The 23,874-nt window shown below is 49.4% G+C and overlaps 1 protein-coding gene across 3 annotated transcripts in view; it reads right to left on the bottom strand.

Moving 5' to 3' along the window:
- The window catches only part of ttc28 (tetratricopeptide repeat domain 28), a gene marked incomplete at its 3' end in the record, with an annotated part of 121,587 nt that extends 102,281 nt beyond the window's left edge, over positions 1 to 19,306 (bottom strand). For all 3 annotated transcript variants that reach the window (XM_084441649.1, XM_084441648.1, XM_084441647.1), the window contains exons 1-2: positions 19,175 to 19,306; positions 15,032 to 15,415 (exon numbers count right to left, since the gene is read on the bottom strand). In XM_084441649.1, coding sequence (XP_084297775.1) covers positions 15,032 to 15,415; positions 19,175 to 19,204 — 414 coding nt within the window. In that variant the 5' untranslated portion in view covers positions 19,205 to 19,306. The remainder of the gene's footprint in view (positions 1 to 15,031; positions 15,416 to 19,174) is intronic.
- Positions 19,307 to 23,874: the final 4,568 nt, after the last annotated feature.

Genomic DNA, 23,874 nt, shown 5'->3' on the forward strand with positions numbered 1-23,874 from the left:
TAATACCACACAGTAATAACATCCCCTCTCTCTAATACCACACAGTAATAACATCTACTCTCTCTAATACCACACAGTAATAACACCCCCTCTCTCTAACACCACACAGTAATAACATCCCCTCTCTCTAACACCACACAGTAATAACATCCCCTCCCTCTAATACCACACAGTAATAACATCCCCTCTCTCTAATACCACACAATAATAACATCCCCTCTCTCTAACACCACACAGTAATAACATCCCCTCTCTCTAATACCACACAATAATAACATCCCCTCTCTCTAACACCACACAGAGCTGAATACTGGTGCTGGGCAGCCGACCAGCTGTTATGGAAGTCTACAGCTCCAGCAACACACACACGTACAACAGGCAGAAGACATGAAGTTGAAGAGAGGAAACGTGGTGTGATTAAATCAAAACATGTTGCAGTGTTGGGGGGCCAATTGGGAACAAGATAATTATCATAGGAAACCAAATATTTCAATCATTGCACTCATCAGATAAAATATATTCCACAAGGGCAGGATTTGGAACGGCTCACTGAGATCCCAGTCCTATCTATGGTATATCTATCTATCTCGCCCCGGAACATATTTCTGGGTTAGAGAGAGAGGCTGACAGCTGCAGTATTGATCTTATCTGATCACAGTGTTGCTGAAAATTCATGTCCTCCATGTTTGAATCCTACACACAGTAATAACTTCCTCTCTCTAATACCACATGGTAATAACATCACTTCTCTCTAATACCACATGGTAATAACATCACTTCTCTCTAATACCACATGGTAATAACATCACCTCTCTCTAATACCACATGGTAATAACATCACCTCTCTCTAATACCACATGGTAATAACATCACCTCTCTCTAATACCACATGGTAATAACATCACTTCTCTCTAATACCACATGGTAATAACATCACTTCTCTCTAACACCACACAGTAATAACATCCCCTCTCTCTAATACCACATGGTAATAACTTCCTCTCTCTAATACCACATGGTAATAACATCACCTTTCTCTAATACCAAATGGTAATAACATCCCCTCTCTGTAATAAGTAATAGTAATAACATTGCTTCTCTGTAATACCAGATGGTAATAACATCCCCTCTCTCTAATACCACACACAGTAATAACATCCCCTCTCTCTAATACCACACACAGTAATAACATCCTCTGTCTCTCTTCAGATGACCGTACCACTCTTTGTAGGGCCTTGTGATCCTGAGACCAGGAGACTGGTCATATTCCAATCCTGAGAGCTGCTGTTCCCGTACCAGGTGACTGGTGATATTCCAATCCTGAGAGGTGCTGTTCCCGTACCAGGTGACTGGTGATATTCCAATCCTGAGAGCTGCTGTTCCCGTACCAGGTGACTGGTCATATTCCAATCCTGAGAGCTGCTGTTCCCGTACCAGATGACTGGTGATATTCCCCGTCAGGATGCTCTCGATCGTGGATGAGTAGAATCTCCGTCAGATCTGGTGGGACACTCTGAGTACTCTCTAATACCACAAGGCAATAGCATCCCCATTCAATAATACCCCACATGGTAATAACACACCTCTCTCTAATACCAGTCCCAGTAATAACATCCCCTCCCTCTAATACCTCACATGGTAATAACATCCTCTCTCTCCAATACCACACATGGTAATAACATCTATTCTCTATAATACCACATGGCAATAACATTCCCTCTTCTCAACAGGCAGACGACATAAAGTTGATGAGAGGAAACGTGGAGTGATTAAATTAAGACATTTCGCAGTGTTGGGGGGCCAATCGGGAACAAATAAATTATTATAGGAAACCGAATATTTCAATTAGAATTGCACTCATCAGATAAAATATATTCCACAAGGACAGGATTTGGAACGGCTCACTGAGATCCCAGTCCTATCTATGGCTATCTCGCCCCGGAACATATTTCTGGGTTAGAGAGAGGCGCTGACATCTGCAGTATTGATCTTATCTGATCACAGCGTTGCTGAATATTCATGTCCTCCATGTTTGAATCCTCGGCTGTCAGAGAGCCTTGCTGATATGACACACTACAATTATCAAATCCAACTTGGCGTGACTTAGCTCCTCGTGCTCGGGAGACAGACAGACAGTGGGTGGAGGTGCTGTTTGTGTGCCAGAGTGGTGACACAGACAGACAGACAGACAGACAGTGGGTGGAGGTGTGGTGTGTGTACCGGTGGATGAGACAGTGGGTGGAGGTGTGGTGTGTGTACCGGTGGAGTGAGACAGTGGGTGGAGGTGTGGTGTGTGTACCGGTGGAGTGAGACAGTGGGTGGAGGTGTGGTGTGTGTACCGGTGGAGTGAGACAGTGGGTGGAGGTGTGGTGTGTGTACCGGTGGAGTGAGACAGTGGGTGGAGGTGAGGTGTGTGTATCGCAAGGTTATTATAGTTAACGAAAACTAACTAAAGAACGAAAACTAGGTGTGAAAAAACATTTTAGTTAACTGAAATAAAAATAAAAACTAGGCTTTACAAAAAAACGATAACTAACTAAAACTGTAGTGTGTTTACAAAACTAACTAAAATAAACTAAAATTGTAGAGAAAATGTCCTTAGTTTTAGTCTTTTTCATTTCATACATAAGCCTAGTATTTTGGGTGGATATTAAATCTATCCTCCATTATTTCTTTAGCTGTGCCCCTGCGCAGAAGTAATCTGACGTGCGCCAGATGGTTTGTTTTGCACAGAGAGCAAGATGAGCTCTCGAGATCAGGATAGTCTCACGAGGCTAGCGCAGAAAAAAAATAAATAACTAAAACTAATACTGAAACTAATAAAAACTAAACTAAAACTAAGCATTATCAAAAAATAAAAAATAAAATAAACTAGCAAATCTTCTTTAAAAACTAATTAAAACTAAACTGAAATTGAACACAAAAAGTTAAAACGATATAAAAATAAAAACTAATGTAAAAAGCAAAACAGTTATAACCCTGGTGTACCGGTGGAGTGACAGACAGTGGGTGGAGGTGTGGTGTGTGTACCGGTGGAGAGAGACAGTGGGTGGAGCTGTGGTGTGTGTACCGGTGGAGTGAGACAGTGGGTGGAGGTGTGGTGTGTGTACCGGTGGAGAGAGACAGTGGGTGGAGGTGTGGTGTGTGTACCGGTGGAGTGAGACAGTGGGTGGAGGTGTGGTGTGTGTACCGGTGGAGAGAGACAGTGGGTGGAGGTGTGGTGTGTGTACCGGTGGAGTGAGACAGTGGGTGGAGGTGTGGTGTGTGTACCGGTGGAGTGAGACAGTGGGTGGAGGTGTGTTGTGTGTACCGGTGGAGTGAGACAGTGGGTGGAGGTGTGGTGTGTGTACCGGTGGAGTGACAGACAGTGGGTGGAGGTGTGGTGTGTGTACCGGTGGAGTGAGACAGTGGGTGGAGGTGTGGTGTGTGTACCGGTGGAGTGAGACAGTGGGTGGAGGTGTGGTGTGTGTACCGGTGGAGTGAGACAGTGGGTGGAGGTGTGGTGTGTGTACCGGTGGAGTGAGACAGTGGGTGGAGGTGTGGTGTGTGTACCGGTGGAGTGAGACAGTGGGTGGAGGTGTGGTGTGTGTACCGGTGGAGTGAGACAGTGGGTGGAGGTGTGGTGTGTGTACTGGTGGAGTGAGACAGTGGGTGGAGGTGTGGTGTGTGTACCGGTGGAGAGAGACAGTGGGTGGAGGTGTGGTGTGTGTACCGGTGGAGTGAGACAGTGGGTGGAGGTGTGGTGTGTGTACCGGTGGAGTGAGACAGTGGGTGGAGGTGTGGTGTGTGTACCGGTGGAGAGAGACAGTGGGTGGAGGTGTGGTGTGGGTGGAGGTGTGGTGTGGGTGGAGGTGTGGTGTGGGTGGAGGTGTGGTGTGTGTACCGGCATGGTGACGCGTTGCTGGGGTCCATGACAGACAGGAAGAGTGTTCATTGTGTTTGCTGTAATCACAGCAGCGTATTTGTGGAAGGTTCATTAATGCGTGTCTATCTCTCTGTCTATCTGTAGGCATGTGCTATAGAGTATCTTTACCTCTGTATATCTGTCTACCTGTATGTCTGTATACCTGTCTGTACTGTATATCTGTAGGTATGTATATCTGTCTGTCTGTACATCTTTACATCTGTCTGTCTGTATGCATGCACAGTTGTTGTTTGATTCAAAATTAATGGTTTAGAGTCCTTCACACTAAGTCAATGACATATTCACACACACACACGCGCACGCGCACACACACACACACACACACACACACACACACACACACGCACACACACACACACACACACACACACACACACACTGTCATTTCTCCCTGGCTTGCAGGCACGACTTGCTCGAACGAAACTTGAAAGCTATGTTATCATGTAGCCAGTAGATATGCTAAGAAAATTGCATATGTTTGCAAACTAAAACAAGTGTACACAAATTTAAAATCGAAAAATGCTTATGAGACCATGATTTTACTTATATGGGGCAAAAGTGGTTTTCCATCGATATCTCTGTCAAATATGCTGCGATCGCGCCCAAAATTTGAAGGGAGCTCGTACACGGTAATATGTGCAGGCAAGTATAACCACATATTTGCAGGTCCAGTCATTCTGGAGAAAATGGGAACGCGACTTTTGTCCTGCGCAACTTTTGACCCGGCTCTCCCCCATCTAAACAAAAAAAACAAATTGATTTGGCATACGATCTACCCACAAAGCATGGTCTTGTCATCTAACCACGCAGATATTAATATTTTTACAGTCTTCATTCTCTGAAGCGATGTATCGAAGTCCTTCATTAAGCGAGTCGAAACAGACACACACACACACACACACACACACATACATACACACACACACACACACACACACACATACATACACACATACACGCTCTTCTCTAAACAGCGGCAGAGCATTCGGTGACGTCACGCGGAAGTGCGGTGGCTACCGCGATTGTATGCGCAAGAAGTTTCACATACAGCTGCGCTGGTTGGAACGAACGTGTATGTGTGTGTGTATGTGTGTATGTATGTATGTAGGCTATGTTCGATCTCATACATACACACACACACACACACATACATACATACATGCGCCACTGAGCTCACAACTCACAACGCAAATAGTCATTCGGTCACGTGAGCTCCCCCATTCATTTAAAGCGCGAGCGAACTACCGCGCATGTGCGCATGTTTTGCAGTGAGCTCTGCTGGTTCACACGAACGTGTGTGTATGTCTGTATGTGTGTGTGTATGTATAAACATACACACATACACACACACATACATACACGTTGTAAGTAAGCTTGAACAAGCAACCAAAGGGCACTTTTCACACCCCATAGGGGGGGACTAACTGAGCTGCCATTCCATCATCCATGCCCATGAGCGCATGTGTGTGTGTGCGTGTGTATGTGTGAGTGTGTTTGGATGTGTGTGTGTGTGCGTGTGTGTGTGTTTGTATGTGTGTGTGTGTTCCATTGTATGGAAACAACTACTCTTCCTGGACCATACACACATGCCCTGGTTAGAAAGCAGCTGAAGAATTCCTTTCACCCAGTGAAGATAACGAAGCACACAGGAGCAACAGCTTTCAAAAAGAGAGAGCGTGAAAATGAGGCTCTGAAAAACATTTCTATTGTAAGGTTCATGGTGACAACCAATATTAATGGGGGAGTGTGTGGGTGTGTGTGTGAGGCATTTTGACGTGTGACAGTGATGGGGAGTACTTATCCAGGACTTGCTGTTGTGCAGCAGAGTGACACTGAAAGCACTTGAAGAGAAGTGAGGAAGGCTGGACTGTGACAGAGCTCGAGAGAATGACCGTGACCATTGATTAGAGGCTCATTCGGGCGAGCATTTGTATATAAATCGATAAAAGGTTATTTCTGTTTCTATGGAGCCGGTGTGGAACGGCGGAGGCTGGAGTTGAGTGTGCTGTCTGTCTTTTCTGTCGCAATGTTTTGTTTCAATTTCTCCTTCTATCGCTCACGCTGTCGCACAAGCGATTACAGCAGCGCAGTCGAAGACGCTCGCCATGGAAACAACAGCCGTCTGGAGAAATAAACAACGACTGCCACCGGCTTCCGCACAACACGGCAGAGCAGTTCCTCTACCCAGGCCCAACAGATAACCTGTGATGTTCACGGAACCCTGTTTCCATGGTAACCGCATCACACTAAGAGCACGGGAGGCGCTCGGGCCCCCCGTGATACGAACGTGACGCGCTGTGACATGCCGTTATTGGACAGGTCTGGTTTGGTCCTGTCTGGTCTGGTCTGGTCTGGTCTGGTCTGGTTCGGTCTGGTCTGGTCTGGTCTGGTCTGGTCTGGTCTGGTCTGCTCCGGTCCGGTCCGGTCCGGTCTGGTCCGGTCTGCTCTGGACTGGCCTGTTGAGATCCGTGGTGACCTGTAGTCGTGTCCGAGGCACAGACACGACACCCTCATACTGAACGTCCCTATTCTTCCATGAGAGGCCGGGCAGCTCTACGTTTCCACTTCCCAGCGGCGGCACGGCGAGAGCTTATTAACTGATTGCTTGTAAACAGCTAAAGCCCGCCGCCTCTCCCGCTCTCCGCCATGCCTGCCCCCCCCCCCCCTCCCCCCCTGCCCCCCGCCCCCCCTGTCCTCCTCTCCCACAACTCATTAATTACGTGTCTCTGTCTGCCCAAGGTCCTCTGGCCACCGATGCAGAAAATGGCTCCAATTAGACTTTTTTCATTCATTCTCTGGAGTCTATAAAGACTGGGGGAGAGAAAAAGAGAAAGATGGAGGGAGAGAGAGGAAGAAAGAGAGAGAAAGGGGGGGAGAGAGAGAGAGAGAAAGGGGCGGGAGAGAGAGAGAGAGAGAGAGAGAGAAAGGGGGGGAGAGAGAGAGAGAGAGAGAGAGAGAGAGAGAGAGAGAAAGGGGGGGAGAGAGAGAGAGAGAGAGAGAGAGAAAGGGGGGGGGGGGAGAGAGAGAGAGAGAGAAAGGGGGGGAGTGAGAGAGAGAGAGAGAGAAAGGGGGGGTGAGAGAGAGAGAGAGAGAGAGAAAGGGGGGGGGTGAGAGAGAGAGAGAGAGAGAGAGAGAGAGAGAGAGAGAGAGAGAGAGAGAGAGAAAGGGGGAGGGAGAAACCGACCGACTGAACTGTCAGTCAGAGCTAAGTGGAGGCTGGACTTCGAGGGCCACAGGGAGAGAGATGTGAGAGGGAGTACAGAAAGCCATATGATCAACCACAAACACACACACACACACACACATACACACACACGCACACACACACACACACGCACACACGTGCACGCACACGCACGTGCACGGCCCCCTCATATTCCCTCCCTATAATTACGTGTCCTGTATGTGATTGTTCATTAAGTTTAACCCTCGCCTGGAAATAGACACCGACACCCCCTTATTAGTGGCCCGCGCTGATCTCTCCCTGCTGCCTCCCCCTGCTTCTCTCTCTCTCTCTCTCTCTTTTTCTCTCTCTCTCTCTCTCTCTCTCCCTCTCTCTCTGTCTCCCTCTCTCTCCCTCAGCCCCAGAAACCCGTCTGCCAGCAGGCTCCTCCATGGGGTTAGAGAGGAAGGTAGGGGAGGCAGGGGGAAAGAGAGAGAGAAAGAGAGAGAGATAGAAAAAGAGAGAGAGAGAGAGAGAGAAAGAGAGAGAGAGAGGAAGAGAGATAGAAAAAGAGAGAGAGAACGAGAGAGAGAGAGAGAGAGAGAGAGAGGGAGGGAGAGAGGATGAAGGCGGGGACAGGGGGAGAGAGGGGGAGGGAGGTAGAGAGGAGGACTGGGGGGGCGGAGGGGGGGGGGACAGAACAGGGAGGGATTATAGGACCTGGGGGGAGCGGGGACAGTCAACGCCTCGAGCTTCTGGGCCAGCCGGTGTTCATGGTCCGGCGTTAAACACGGACTTACGGCCAGATTAGGGTTAAGACCCCCCAACACCGACCAGCTGACTGCAGCATGCAGCACTCAGCCTTCACTTGGTTAGACAGGAACAAAAGCTCGGCCTCGCCCGTCTTATTCCAGACCCAGACCCCACTCCATCACTCTATACAGCTACCATTCTGCTGTTCCACACATTACGCAGGGCAGATATATACCCAATAGAGTATGTGTGTGTGTGTGTGTGTGTGTGAGAGAGAGAGAGAGAGAGAGAGAGAGAGAGAGAGAGAGAGAGAGAGAGAGAAAATGAGAGGAGAGAGATATAGAGGGAACAAGATCTACCCCCCCCCCCTCTCTATATAGTACAGCTACAACTCCTCAGAGGCCAGGTATACCCAGTAGGATGTGTGTGTGTGTGTGTGTGTGTGTGTGTGTGTGTGTGTGTGTGTGTGTGTGTGTGTGTGTGTGCGTGTGCTTGTGTGTGTGTGTGTATGAGAGAGAGATAAAGACACAGAGAGAGAGAGATAAAGAGAGAATGAGATAGAGAGACAGAATGAGAGGAGGGAGATGAGAAGAAGATCTAGTTTGGGCTTGGCTGAGGCAGCAGGCTCTGGCTGTGTGTGAGCAGTGTGTGTGTGTGTGTGTGTGTGTGTGTGTGTGTGTGTGTGTGTGTATGTGGATGATGTTGGAGAGTGTAGGACAGCATATATCCCTATTAATACCAGACAGTTAAAGCCCAATCCAGTAGTAGCCAGCACCAGGACTCATTAGAGTGTGGAAGGGTTCATGTGGGCTGTGTGTGTGTGTGTGCGTGTGTCTGTGTGTGTGTATCTGTGCGTGTGTGTGTGTGTGTGCGACAGCATGAAGTAGTAGATGATGCTGATGTGGGCTTTTCTTCAGACGTTTTATCACAATGACTCACAGATGAGAAGCTGCTAAGTGTTCCTAACGGGAGAGAAGAAAGGAAAGGAGGGATGAGGAGGAGAGGAGGAAGCCAGGGGAAAGAGAGGTGAGGTGGGAAATGGTAGAGAGTGTGTCATTCCTAACCCCCCCCCACACACACACACACACACACACACACAGATTGTTCTAATGCCAGCCACCACCACCCGGCACAGCTCTGCTCTCTCTCTCTCTCTCTCTCTCTCTCTCTCTCCTCTTTCTTTCTCTTCTATTTCTGGTCTCTCTCTCCCTTTCTTTCTCTTCTATTTCTGCTCTCTCTCTCTCTCTCTCTCTCATTGTACTGTCTGTACTCCTTTGTAGAAAAAGTGGGTATTGCTTCAGAATGATTTTCTTGAGGGCCACTAGTGTAGGATAAAATTCTTTGTATATATGTGTGTTTTACTGTGAAGCCTCATGTGATGTAGGTCATACGAGTTCTAACTGAACACTATGAAAGCCCAGGCTGCTTATCTGGCTAATGACAGCCAGACGGGTCAGTGCTGATCCACTGGGAGGATTCCTGGTATGAGTCAATACCGCCCTCTAGTGGTCACCTGCAATCGTTCACCAACATGGCCGTAGCGCACATTATATTACATTAGAAACCAGTGAAACTCAATGAAGTTGTTGTCCAAGCGACCTGTGAAAAGAATCCGACACACAGCCATACAAGCCCCCCACAAAGCTCCCCCCTCTACACTCCTAGCCAGGCGAAATCCAAGTACACACACACACACACACACACACACACATGCACCAACACACTCCCTGATCTCTCGTGACAGGCGCAGGGTGGGCTGTATGGGACTTCATATGCTAATATAGAGTCAGTTGCTGGCCACTTCAAAGGATCTGGAGAGACATGACTGATAGTGACAGCGCGGACAGCTCTGAGCTTTGATCAAAAGGCAACGCTAAGTTCATGTAAAAGAGGCACACAAAGTGAGAAATTATGTCCAAAACAAGTCCTATACCCCTCCTTCAGACACACACAAATCCCAGATTATCCTACAGAAAGTCTCGGCTTTCCAGGGCCCACTTCAGGAGAACACTCGAGAACCCTTCTCATTACAGAAATCAGAAACATTCATTCATTATTGTACCTCAACCAACCCTGTTACAAAAAAATCCTTCTAATACCACAGAACAGGCATGACCATGTAGCCCTCTGTCTGAACCCCACTCTCTGATCCTGCTTCATTTATCCATCTATCTATCTATCTATCTATCTATCTATCTATCTATCTATCTATCTATCTATCTATCTATCTATCTATCTATCTATCTATCTATCTATCTATCTATCTATCTATCTATCTATCTATCTATCTATCTACCTATCTATCTACCTCTGCCTGTCTATCTGTCTGTCTATAGGTCTGCAGGGTGGATCTAACTGTCACCGAGCCTGTAGGCCAGTACTGCCTGCAATGTATCTGTCTGTGCTAGTGTGTGTGTGTGTGTGTGTGTGTGTGTGTGTGTGTGTGTGTGTGTGTGTGTGTGTGCGTGCGTGCGTGTGTGTATCCAGGCTCGCACTGCAAGCTGTGGTCACCGCATTGCTTTATAAAGACAGGGAGGAAGCCAGGAGAACTGTGCTGCGCTGGCCAGCCCCATTGGCTTCTGGGTAAGTTAGGAAGGCCAGTGGGCGGCGTGGTGAAGACTGGAGGGGGATGGAGGGATGGAAGGATGGAGGGATGGAGGGGGATCCTCCCCGGTGTCTAGGTATGCCAGCTACTGCAGCTGACGGCGGTGGTGCCGAGACTATCTTAGGAGGACCGAGGCTGAGGGAGACCTTCAGTCCCTTCTGAAGTTGACATAAGGACTGATATATTCAGCCTTTGAGGTTGTGGCAGTGGAATAGTTCCTAATATATCCTGGCTCATCATTTCCTGGTTGGGCTTGAAACCTGTACTTTCTGGTTCCACACAAGGCAAACTCCACTAGGTTTGTGAGGGGAAATTTGGAAGATTCCGGATATTCTCAGAGAAGCTGTGAGGTACTTGAGTTTCATCTGAGCCTCAACAGGACTGCGGGCCTGGGGGGGCTCGTCTGGTGCACCTGTGTGGAAAACATGTCACTCTCGATCTGCCTAGCAACCCCTCCCGAAGAAAACACGTCAGAGGAGGAAGAGGACCACTCGCAAACAGCGGGCACATTCATACCCAAAACAGGAGGCAGGGAAAACTGAGAAAGGCCTTTTACTCATGCGGCACTTTTATTTGCGCGACGCGGCTTCATCTGAATGACAATGAAACAAAGAGCTGTTGAAGCTACGAGCGGGAGCCGCGGACGCGGGGAGGAAGGGGACCGGGGGGGAAAAACAAAAAAAAAACTGAGAAAACTCTCACTTGGGCCACCGCGCGCATCCAAGAGCCTTTCACCGCATCTACCCAACAAACAAACACACACACACACACACACACACACACACACACACACACACACACACACACACACACACACACACACACACACACACACCTCCTTTCACCACCCAGAGCTTTCATGCCCCCGTTTCCCCACTCTCTCTCTCACACACACACACACACACACACACACACACACACACACACACACACACACACACACACAGAGGGAGTGTGTGTGAACCTGTTGTGCCAACAGAAAAGTTGATGTGGGGGGGTGAGAGGGGGGTTGAAGGCCTGACTGTGGGAGGCAGAACGAGAGAAAGGAGGAGAGAGAGAATGAGTGAACGGAGGGGAAACGGGACGCCGGCGAAGCAGAAGTAAGTGGCCGTCTCAGCGCTGCCTCTTAGTGGTAGTTCATTAGTCTTGACCTCGCCTCTGACCCACGGGGGAATAGAGCAATGGGCCTACTGCTATGACACTGACACTGAGCCAGTCTCTCTCTCACACTCGCACACACACGCACGCATACACACACACACGCACACACACACGCACAAAATGGTAAATGGTAAATGGACTGCGCTTATATAGCGCTTTTCCACCTTAGCGGCACTCAAAGCGCTTTACAATGGCCTCTCATTCACCCATTCACACACACATTCACACACCAATGGCGGTAGCTGCCATGCAAGGTGCTAACCTGCTCACTGGGAGCAATTTGGGGTTAGGTGTCTTGCTCAAGGACACTTCGACATGTGGACAGTCGGAGCTGAAATAAACAAAACACAGGAAGCAACCCTGTAACTAACTATTTTGGGAGACATCTCGGCTATACACTGGGGGCCTGCAGGTCTCTCGGCTCAGTGAGTGCCAGGATGTAGGCCTAAGCATCTTTTTGCTACCTTCGCTTTTCAGTACATTGATGGCCAAAACATCGGGCACGGCAAAAGCACGCTGGAAAGTCTTCCGAAAATCTCTCTTTCTTTCTCTCGCTCTCTCTCTCTCCCTCGGTCTCCTCTCCCTCTCTCCCCTCCCTTTCTCTGTCTCTCTCTCTCCTCTCTCACTCTCCCTTCTCTCTCACAAACACACACACACACACGCGCACACACACACACACACACACACACACACACACACACACACACACACACACACACACACAGGAATGTTGCTGCTGTTATTGTTCTTACAGACCGAAATCGCTCCTAAGCCTGGCCAGAATTTCCAAAACAAGACACACAGACGGACTGACACACACACACACACACACACACACAAATACATGCATGCACATACACACACACACACACGCGCACACGCCCAAACACAGCTTCCGTCTATTCTTTTGAACAGAGAGAGGAAGTGGGGCTGAGCTGGCCAGGACACAGACCCAGCGCCCCAGACAGGGGCAGCCTGCAGAGGCCCGTCTGCTGCCTGTCTCCCTGAAAGCCTTCCACAGCCTGGAGGTGCCCCCTCTCTCTCCCTCTCTCTCCCTCTCTCTCCCTCTCTCTCCCTCTCTCTCCCTCTCTCTCCCTCTCTCCATATCTGTCAATCACGCATTCACTCTGCTGCTCAAAGCACTGATGGATATAAATATGCACTTGTAGTTTAAAGCAGCACTTGAGGCAGCAACTCTCTGGAAAATAGTCCCTCAGTAGAGACACCCATGACTGTTTCCTAAGGCGCTCACTGGTTTATCTGGCTCTCTCAAACCCATTCTTTTTGTCCGTTTCCTCCCCTTGGTTCTGTGCAACGAATCAGTGCTCAGGATCCTCTGTGAGTGACCGTGCTACCTGACGACGCTCAAGCCTTCCATGTGTCGCAGGTGCCACTGCGTCGCTCGTTAGCATCACTTCCACCCTCACTTGCCCACGCCGGGTTCGATCTCGGGTCCTCTGGCTTTCCAGCACACGTGACCACCTTACATAAACATTGACCACACCACCAAAAGGCTAGTGATTGGATGGTGCGGGTGGGCTGTATTTATAACGAGGAGTGAGTTTAACCAGTTCAACATCTGGCCGGTCCTGGGCCAAGCCCCGTGCTGAGTAACTAATGACCCAGGCAGGCAGCCATTTTGTCCTGATGGGTTGATGGGTTGCTGTTGGAGCCAAGCAGGTGTAGGGGAGATATTACACTATTCTACACTACACTACACTACACTTCACCACACCATACTATACTACAGTATACCAGACTATACTATACTATACTACGCCTCACCACACCACACTACACTACTGTAAACTACTCTAAACTACACCACACTACACTCATCTAAACTATACCACACTACACTCATCTAAACTACACCACACTCATCTAAACTACACCATACTACACTCATCTAAACTACACCATACTACACTCCTCTAAACTATACCACACTACACTCCTCTACACCACACTACACTCCTCTAAACTATACCACACTACACTCCTCTAAACTATACCACACTACACTCCTCTAAACTATACCACACTACACTCCTCTAAGCTATACCACACTACACTCCTCTAAACTACACCACACTACACTCCTCTAAACTATACCACACTACACTCCTCTAAACTATACCACACTACATTACTCTAAACTATACCACACTACACTCCTCTAAACTATACCACACTACACTACTCTAAACTATACCACACTACACTCCTCTAAACTACACCACACTACACTCCTCTAAACTATACCACACTACACTCCTCTAAACTATACCACACTACACTCCTCTAAACTATACCACACTACACTCCTCTAAACTACACAACACTACACTCCTCTAAACTATACCACACTACACTCCTCTAAACTATACCACACTACACTCCTCTAAACTATACCACACTACACTCCTCTAAACTATACCACACTACACTTCACTTCAGTAGACCATACCACACCACCGCTTCACTACCACTACCTGAAAAAGTCATCATGAATACCCGTGTGTGTGTGTGCGTGTGCATGGGGGTGCGTTTTTGCATGTGTGCGTGCGTGCTGTGCCTACATGTGTGGGCCCCCTAACGGCAGAGGCAAACAAAGCAGCAACACAACATAACCCATAATCTCTCATGACCTGGTGAGGATGGAGTGAGAAATGAGAGTCTGTTTCTGGTCTGGACAGCAGCAGACAGCTCATCACAGCCTGTCAACAGCTCAGCCAACCCCGGAGGGGGAGGAGTGTAAGGGCTATAAACAGTACCGGGCCGCCCTCGAGACGCGCGAAGGCCACGCTCTGACCCCCTGACCCACAGGAAGCAGAACCCAGCTGGGGGAGGGCAACGCGTGGGGGGGGCTGCTACAGCACAGTGTGCGGATCTATCCTGAATCCCTCCGTATGGGCCGGCGTAACACTGACACTTCTCTCACACCTTCCTACATTCTCTCTCCATCCATCCCATCCTCGGCATCTCTCTCTCTCTCTCTCTCTCTCTCTCTCTCTCTTTCCCTCTGACTGACTGGCCTACACACACACACTCAGTTGGTCGGTGAGTTGTTAAAGACATATAATCCGCACTGGCTGCGATTGTGGTAGTGCAACGAAAACATACGCCTTCGAATGACAACAACGCTCATTCTCCAAGCTGATGTTAGTGAACACAGCTGGGGATGGTTGGCGCTGTTTCACTAACTGCTGCTCGGCCTGTCAACCAGCCAGTCAGTCAGTCAGCCAGCCAGTCAGTCAGTCAGTCAGTCAGTCAGTCAGTCAGTCAGTCAGTCAGTCAGTCAGTGTCAGTCAGTCAGTCAGTCAGTCAGTCAGTCAGTCAGTCAGTCAGTCAGTCAGCCAGTCAGTCAGCCAGTCAGTCAGTCAGTTAGCCAGCCATTCACTCAGTTTTAGAGATGTCCTACCTTGGGCCATTTGGGGTTGAGGAGGCGGGCTTTGAGGGCGTCGTCCAGGGCGGTGCTGTACTGGCCCAGTCGGAGGTGGGCCGCAGAGCGGTTGCTGTACAGGATGCAATTCTGGGGGTCGGCGCTCAGGGCCTCCCCGTACAGGCGCACGGCCAGGGCGTACTCCCCCTGCTGGCAAGCCTGGTTGCTGTGACGTACCCGCTCCAGGAACTCCACTTTGGTCAGACCGGGAACGGGACACGCGCCTGGGCCGGGACCCGGGACAGCCTGGCTCTTTGACTTCCTGAGAGACGGGACAGGAGGGGCCGAAGAGGAGGGAGGGGACGAGGGGGACTGGGGAGGGTTCGCAGTCCTGCTGGCGGAGCGTGGACCGAAGAGAGAGAACTGGGAGGGAGAGAGAGAGAGAGAGAGAGAGAGAGAGAGAGAGAGAGAAGATGAGGACAGGTGGACGTGAAGAGGGAGACAGACATTAGTCGGCGGTTTTCGCATCAATCCGTCCAACTAGTCATTTTACAGGACACCTTAGACATATGAAACTTACAGGCCCGGCCTCTGGGACGAGTCCACTTTCTGAGCACCTTCACAGGAAGACCGAAGAGGTGATTTGCGACAGAACGTGAGAGAGGAAGAGGCCTCCAGACAGAGACGAGCGGACGTATTTACGTATGCGTACCGCGCCGTCGCCCAGAACGGAGGGAGGAGGGGAGACGGAGAGGAGAGGACAGGAAGGGGGCAGCAGACAAGGGAGGACAGAGAAGTGGGGGGTCTGAAGGTGACATGGAGAGGAGTGCAGAAGACGGGGAGGAGAGCGACGGAGAGGAGGAACGTAAAATGGAAAGAAGAGAGAGAGGGAAAAGAGAGACACATCCCGAATGAGCAGATCAGCCGACCGACCAAATGAATCAGGAGAGAGACACAAGTCCAGCCTCTGATTAGTGCGTCTAGGGACAACTACATCCAGCTCCCTCTGAAAACTGCATTCTGGGACTGCAAAGTAGCATAATTACTTCCAGAGAACGAGAGAGAGAGACAGAGAGAGAGAGAGGGGGGGGGGGGGGGGGGGAGGGAGTTTTCCAACTTGATGGTTGTGTAAAACATTAATTCTCTTTATATGAAAATACCAGAGCTAAATGTTTCTCACCCCCTTCTTGTCAAAAGCAGTCAACATTGCCTGATGCCCCTTCAGTGTGTGTGTGTGTGTGTGTGTGTGTGTGTGTGTGTGTGTGTGCCTGGGTGTGTGTGTGTGTGTGTGTTAGCTCCCTGTTGCCTTTGCCTTAACTTAGATGTGCTGCTTCCCTCCCTGATCCGGGTTCCCAAATTTGTCTTTTCACCATAACTTCCACCAAGGCCCTTATTATCTCACACACTCACTTACTCACACACACATACACACAGACACACACACTCAGTCACACACTTGCAGAAGGACTGAGGCTCTCATTATCTTTCCTCTGCTCTGCCTGTTCCTTCCACCGACCTGACAGCCAACGTAAATAGGGTACAGTGTAGAACAGAGTACACCCAGGCTATGTAAATAGGGTACAGTGTAGAACAGAGTATACCCATGCTATGGTACAGTGTAGAACAGAGTACACCCAGGCTATGTAAATAGGGTACAGTGTAGAACAGAGTACACCCAGGCTATAAATAGGGTACAGTGTAGAACAGAGTACACCCAGGCTGTAAATAGGGTACAGTGTAGAACAGGGTAGACTCAGGCTATGTAAATAGGGTACAGTGTAGAACAGAGTACACCCAGGCTATAAATAGGGTACAGTGTAGAACAGAGTACACCCAGGCTGTAAATAGGGTACAGTGTAGAACAGAGTACACCCAGGCTATAAATAGGGTACAGTGTAGAACAGAGTACACCCAGGCTGTAAATAGGGTACAGTGTAGAACAGAGTACACCCAGGCTATGTAAATAGGGTACAGTGTAGAACAGAGTACACCCAGGCTGTAAATAGGGTACAGTGTAGAACAGAGTAGAGCCAGGCTATGTAAATAGGGTACAGTGTAGAACAGAGTACACCCATGCTGTAAATAGGGTACAGTGTAGAACAGAGTAGAGCCAGGCTATGTAAATAGGGTACAGTGTAGAACAGAGTACACCCAGGCTGTAAATAGGGTACAGTGTAGAACAGAGTACACCCAGGCTGTAAATAGGGTACAGTGTAGAGCAGAGTACACCCAGGCTATGTAAATAGGGTACAGTGTAGAACAGAGTACACCCAGGCTGTAAATAGGGTACAGTGTAGAACAGAGTACACCCAGGCTGTAAATAGGGTACAGTGTAGAACAGAGTACACCCAGGCTGTAAATAGGGTACAGTGTAGCACAGAGTAGACCCAGGCTATAAATAGGGTACAGTGTAGAACAGAGTAGACCAAGGTTATATCTACTGCAGCAGCCCACTGCTCTCTCCTGCTGCTGTCTGCCTAGGCCGTGCTCTGGTCTGGGATCAGTCTTAGTGTGAACATGGCCGCGCTTCCTTTGTGTGCTTCACTAGGACCGGCGCTGCAGCCCAGAAGGCCGGGGAAGGGAAGCGCTGCCCGGGTACCACAGTAGATCTTTGAAGATCACAGATGCTCTTGGGTGACCGAGTGAAATGGTCGTTAAAAAGCATCGACCGTGGCGCGCTCCTTCACGGAGTCCAAATGTGTTTATCGGTATGGCGTGGCCAGTGGAATAAAAATGCTTGGTCAGAGGGGGGGGGGGGTGAACTCTCTGGCCTGGTCTCTCGCTCCACACAGCCGACTGGGAGCTCTAAGTCACCCAGCAGGACGCTTCGCGCTGGGGGTTCTGGGACACGGCGCGGTCGGCTCGGTTACGGCTACAGCGCCCAGGCCCTCTGCGTCTGCTAGGGTGTTTCGGGAGGAGGGCGAACAGGAAAGACTTTTATTGTCCGAGTGGGGCAGCAGCCTGGTCACATGGGCCGTACAGGAACACCCCTATTGGCTATTTCTATGCAAACACACACACACACCTACACCTACACACACACATATACACGCACGCACACACATACACATACACACACACACACACACACACAGGCACACACACACACAGGAACACAAGGAAGGGAATACAAGTGTGTGTGCTGCCTCCAAGATAACACACATGCACATTTCCTTGCCTTGCCCCCTGCTCGACGCAGGTCAGGGGGGGTCGGCACATTCCTGGAGGAATAATAACGCTGCGAGCTCCAGACAGAAAGGGAGAAAGAAAGAAAGACAGAATGGGGGGAGAGAGTAAGATAAAAACAGAGGTAGAGAGAGAGAGAGAGAGAAAGAGAGAGAGAGACATAACTGATAGTGACAGCAGGGAGACAGAGGAAGAGGCAGAGACAGAGACAGTGTCGTGATTGTCCCTTTCAGCATGTTCTTGGGAGTGCTGTTATGCACTAACTTCTCTGCCCTGGTTAGCTGCACAGAACCAGCTGCAGATATGAAACAACGGCTCAGTAGGCAGCCATTGTCTATGTAGACAAACAAGAAATCTGAGTTATACATGCAGATTCTCTGGCAGGTATAGTTTAAGCAGGAGATGTAGGCAGGCATACTCATACCCTATTGAGATATTAGGGTAGCCTACTTTATTTGCTTGTGAAAATGTTATGTAATTCATGTTTAATAGTTTTAGGTTTTGGTGACACTATTTAGCTTTTTCCTTGTTATGATTGGCAATTGCAACCCCCCGTCCTCTTTGACCCCCGTCCTCTCTCATGAATGGCTGAGTGAAATCTGATAGTTGGGTGTGTGTCTGCGAGGTGACTGGATGTGTCGTTAAAGCATACTGTACGCATTGTTAAACTGAGATGTGTGCATGCGCCCCCCTTTCCAAATAAGGCCAACATACACCTGTGAGATGTTGACGATGTTGATTTGTTGTTTAAAAAAAGTACAAACTACCAGTCTTGGGTTTTACTGTAATTAAACACAGAAATGCAGGCAAGCGTTTGCACGCGATGAGGTTTCTTTTTACAGTGCACCACAGTGTCCACACCACATCAAAAGGGCTATCAAAGCGCACTGGCCAATGGTGAGAATATACTTTCTATGTTCAATCATCAGAGTTTGTGTAGGCCTAAATACTTATCCAACATTGTGGGCCCATCGCTCTCTGTTCAAATATGCCTACCTTTTCTTTTCTCGCTCGGTGTTTCTCCATCCTGCCCTACTTTATATCCAACGACGGCAACTCGAAACTTTCATCCCATGGCCATTCGATTCCCAGTGAGGACAGGAAAACATTCTCCATCCACAACAATGCATTATTATCCGCGATCACTTTTCTACAAACTTTAGCCTTCTGTATGACAGCCGAGTAATATCCACAACCATTCTCATTTCTTTATGAAAAGTTATCCCAGAGAAAGAGCGCCATGTTGTCAAATCCGTTTTTCTCCAAGTAGCGGAATGTGTGCCCGGTTAGAGGCGGGGATCTGCACGGTCCCGGTTAGAGGCGGGGATCTGACCGGGCGGCTCCACCGCTAGAGCGCTTGCCAGGTTTTCAATTACTTTGTGTGACATCAGAACGGAGTTGTGTTACCTGCAGCTTTTCATTACAAAGACGGCCCCGCACCACCGCGGCTGGGGCTTATAAGAGCTTTCACAGGTGATAGGGAATTAGGCTATATGGCTACAAAAGCCTTCATCTTACACACTCAAATCTAAGAATTATATAAGTTTAGCAATTTGGCCAAATGTTTCTGCAGACACAATGATCTTGAAAAATGTGATTCACGTAGGCTATTCTATGCCAATAAGTTTATTTTGATTACAAAGCTTTGCAGCCTAAATAAAAAAGGGTATCGGTCAAACAAACAGAATTATGTAGGCCTATTGAACAACATATTTTTTACAGTAACATAAAATAATATTTACAATGAGATATGTACATAGGCAGTAACCGAGAGACATTCCAAAGAAAGCTATCTGTCCATGAATAATCCTGTGGACATTTACATTATGTAGTGTGATACACTTAGGCCTACACAGTAGGACTATTCTCAATTCCATCACGGGCTGACAGTCTCACACATCCCTGAATGACAATACAAAAACAATAAGTGCCCATGTTCATTTCTTACTCTCACACACATGTGCACGCACACACACACACACACACACACACACACCAGCTTGGATGGGATGTAACCACTCTGTAAAGCGCATTGTGTTGCCTCTGTTTATGAAATGCACTATACAAATAAAGTTTGATTTGATTTAGGTGTGGGTTGTGTGTATTGTGTCGCCTCTCACTCACATGTGTTGTGTGTGTCACGTGAGGCCAATAAAGACCCTTGAGGCCCTCGAGGTCCACAACCATGACTATTTACAACTGTTAGAATCTGTCCTGCAACCTCACGTTAACAGGGACCAATCACAACCCTTGACTGTTTAATAAATGCTCTACTGATTTATTTCCGGCCAATCCACAAGGGTGATTTCATTGTGGTTTTCAAGGGAGACCAGAGTGTGCACCAAGCAGATGGAGTCTTCTGGTCTTGGGTATTTTGGGCCTGGTCATCCTGAGGCACAGCTTGTACAGTCTAACAGAGCGGTCCTTCCGCTTGGCTCTTCTCATGTTGGGCCTCCTGACCTTCAGCCTCAAGACCTGCAGGTGGCGCCGTTCCTCCATGTCTCCATCCGCCTGCTGCAGCTCCAGCCGAGGAAGGAGGGGCTGGACCAGAACAGCTGTGCAGCTGTGTGTGTATGAGAACGAGAGTGAGTCAAAGAGAGAGAGAGGCGGAGGGAGGGAGAGAGGCTGTTAGCTCTAAATTCTTAGTCACCATCGCATTTGCTACTTTCATTATGAAACTTATTAGATGAAAACCTAGAACTGTGTGTGTGTGTGTTTGTTTGTGTGTGTGTGTTTGTGTGTGTGTGTTTGTGTGTGTGTGTGTGTGTGTTTGTGTGTGTGTGAGAGAGAGAGAGAGAGGTGGAGGGAGGTAGAGAGGCTGTTATCTCAAAATACTTAATCACCATCCAACATGCTCATGAACTCTCATTATGAAATGTATTCGATAAAAATGAGTGTTTGTGTGTGTCTGTCTGTCTGTCTGTCTGTCTGTCTGTGTGTGTGTGTGTGTGTGTGTGTGTGTGTGTGTGCATGGACTGACCTTGCAGTGCAGTGCTGCGACTGCAGAGTGAAACAGGACTGGGACAGATAGTCCAGTAGAACAGACTGCAGCCCACTCAGCTCCTTCTGTTGACCCAACGCCTGGAACAGCCTGGTGGGGTAGAGACAGGCAGACCGGTCAGACTGAGACAGCCTGGACCAGCCTGGTGGGGTAGAGACAGGCAGACCGGTCAGACTGAGACAGCCTGGACCAGCCTGGTGGGGTAGAGACAGGTCAGACTGAGACAGCCTGGACCAGCCTGGTGGGGTAGAGACAGGTCAGACTGAGACAGCCCCTGTATATTAAACCAACTACCGTAGCAGCCTCAGTGGTGCGAGTGAAGAAGACGGCTACAGGAGTGAACGGACAGATGTAGGATGAGGTAATATCATACATACATACATACATACATACATACATACATACATACAGACAGAGAGATACATGCATTCAAAGTAAATTGAATCATCTCTGGTGTGTGTGTGTGTGTGTGTGTGTGTGTGTGTGTGTGTGTGTGTGTGTGTGTGCAGTACATTACCACTGCCCTACTTCTCGATCTTACAAAACTCCGACATGAGTGTGCAAACATCCCTGGTACTGTACGTTTACTTTGACGTTTCGTTGTATGAGTACAGAGCGATAACACAATCCTGCTCAGTGTCAAATGTATTTGTACAACATTAGACCTTTCGTCAGGGCCTGGGACTAGACATTACACAGCAAACAGTTGAGTTTGTCGAGTTGATTGGTATAAACGGATCCTATTTACCTGCTGGTGCAGTTGCAGTGGTAGAGGCTTCTGGACTCGGGGTTGTGGAGGCCGTATCTCTCCTGCTGTGGAGGGATTTTCAAACGGCAGTCGTCCAGGTCTCTGTACAGCTCACAGGATTGCTTCCCGTCTAGAGAGGAGACGGAGAGGGACATACGCTCAGTGTCCCTGGCAGGATAGGTCGCTAGACGGATAATATACACAAGGGCAACACAATGCAAACAGAAAGGGGGAGCTAGATACACACACTGATCCTACTCCTAATTTTCCAGAGGGAAGTAAAAAAAATAAAAAAATAAACAGTTCATATGTAGATGGTTGAAATTATCTACTGTTCCATGCTGATAAGCATAAGGTAAGCTGGTAAGATGATTCCCCCACACACCTGTATGTGCCGTGGCTTGCCCTGGCAGAGGTAGGTTAGTATATGTGGTGGGTTTGGTTGTGCGCGCGGCACTGGGGTCTTGGGTGGGAGGGCGGTTCTCCTTCCTCGTCTCTCTCCCCGGTGTGCTCAGGTCCAGGTTGCTGCCGTTTGTTCCAGGTGTAGGACGGGTTACAGAGAGGGCTGGGGAGCTAGAGGCTGCAGTGTGGATGGCCGGTTCTGAGGTGGTGGAGGCTGGGGAGCTAGAGGCTGCAGTGTGGGTGTCTGTCCTGTAGGTGGTGGAGGCTGGGGAGCTAGAGGCTGAAGTGTGGGTGTCTGTCCTGGAGGTGGTGGAGGCTGGGGAGCTAGAGGCTGCAGTGTGGGTGTCTGTCCTGGAGGTGGTGGAGGCTGGGGAGCTAGAGGCTGCAGTGTGGGTGTCTGTCCTGGAGGTGGTGGAGGCTGGGGAGCTAGAGGCTGCAGTGTGGGTGTCTGTCCTGGAGGTGGTGGAGGCTGGGGAGCTAGAGGCTGCAGTGTGGGTGTCTGGTTCTGAGGTAGCGGAGGCTGGGGAGCTAGAGGCTGCAGTGTGGGTGTCTGGTTCTGAGGTAGTGGAGGCTGGGGAGCTAGAGGCTGCAGTGTGGGTGTCTGTCCTGATGGTAGTGGAGGCTGGGGAGCTAGAGGCTGCAGTGTGGATGGCCGGTTCTGAGGTGGTGGAGGCTGGGGAGCTAGAGGCTGCAGTGTGGATGGCCGGTTCTGAGGTGGTGGAGGCTGGGGAGCTAGAGGCTGCAGTGTGGGTGTCTGTCCTGGAGGTGGTGGAGGCTGGGGAGCTAGAGGCTGCAGTGTGGGTGTCTGTCCTGGAGGTGGTGGAGGCTGGGGAGCTAGAGGCTGCAGTGTGGGTGTCTGTCCTGGAGGTGGTGGAGGCTGGGGAGCTAGAGGCTGCAGTGTGGATGGCCGGGTCTGAGGTATCGGAGGCTAGGAAGCTAGAGGCTACAGTGTTGGTGTCTGTCCTGGAGGTGGTGGAGGCTGGGGAGCTAGAGGCTGCAGTGTGGATGGCCGGGTCTGAGGTATCGGAGGCTGGGGAGCTAGAGGCAGCAGGGTGGATGGCCAGGTCTGAGGTATCGGAGGCTAGGAAGCTAGAGGCTGCAGTGTGGGTGTCTGGTTCCGAGGTGTTGCTCTTCTGGGGGTCTGCGGTGAGATTGGTTTGAGAGGTGACGTCGATGTCCATAGAGGTAGTCGCCATATTGTCGTCATCAGAGTCTGGGTTAGTGGAGTTGTACAGTGTAGCGGGGTACACCACAGCAGACAGGGTCATCTCCTCCAACCGACACCTGCAACAGAGAAATATGGTTTTTAAAAAGATTTTAAACACGTTTTCACCATGTTCATGCATTTCTTATGTCTAAAAGTATACATAATGTATTTTCTTTTCAGTTTCTCCTTACATTCCAAACCAGTTTCTCTGCACACACTGTAGCGTGTGGGTGAGCTCAAAGCAGCGCAGCTGGAGCAAGTTGAAGAAGGTGTAGCCCACCACGTCTGATATGCTGTCCTCCGACCACCGCAGACACTCACGGAACCTAGACGAAGAC

The sequence above is a fragment of the Borostomias antarcticus genome (genome assembly GCF_949987555.1).
Source record: "Borostomias antarcticus genome assembly, chromosome: 8".
NCBI lineage: Eukaryota > Metazoa > Chordata > Actinopteri > Stomiiformes > Stomiidae > Borostomias > Borostomias antarcticus.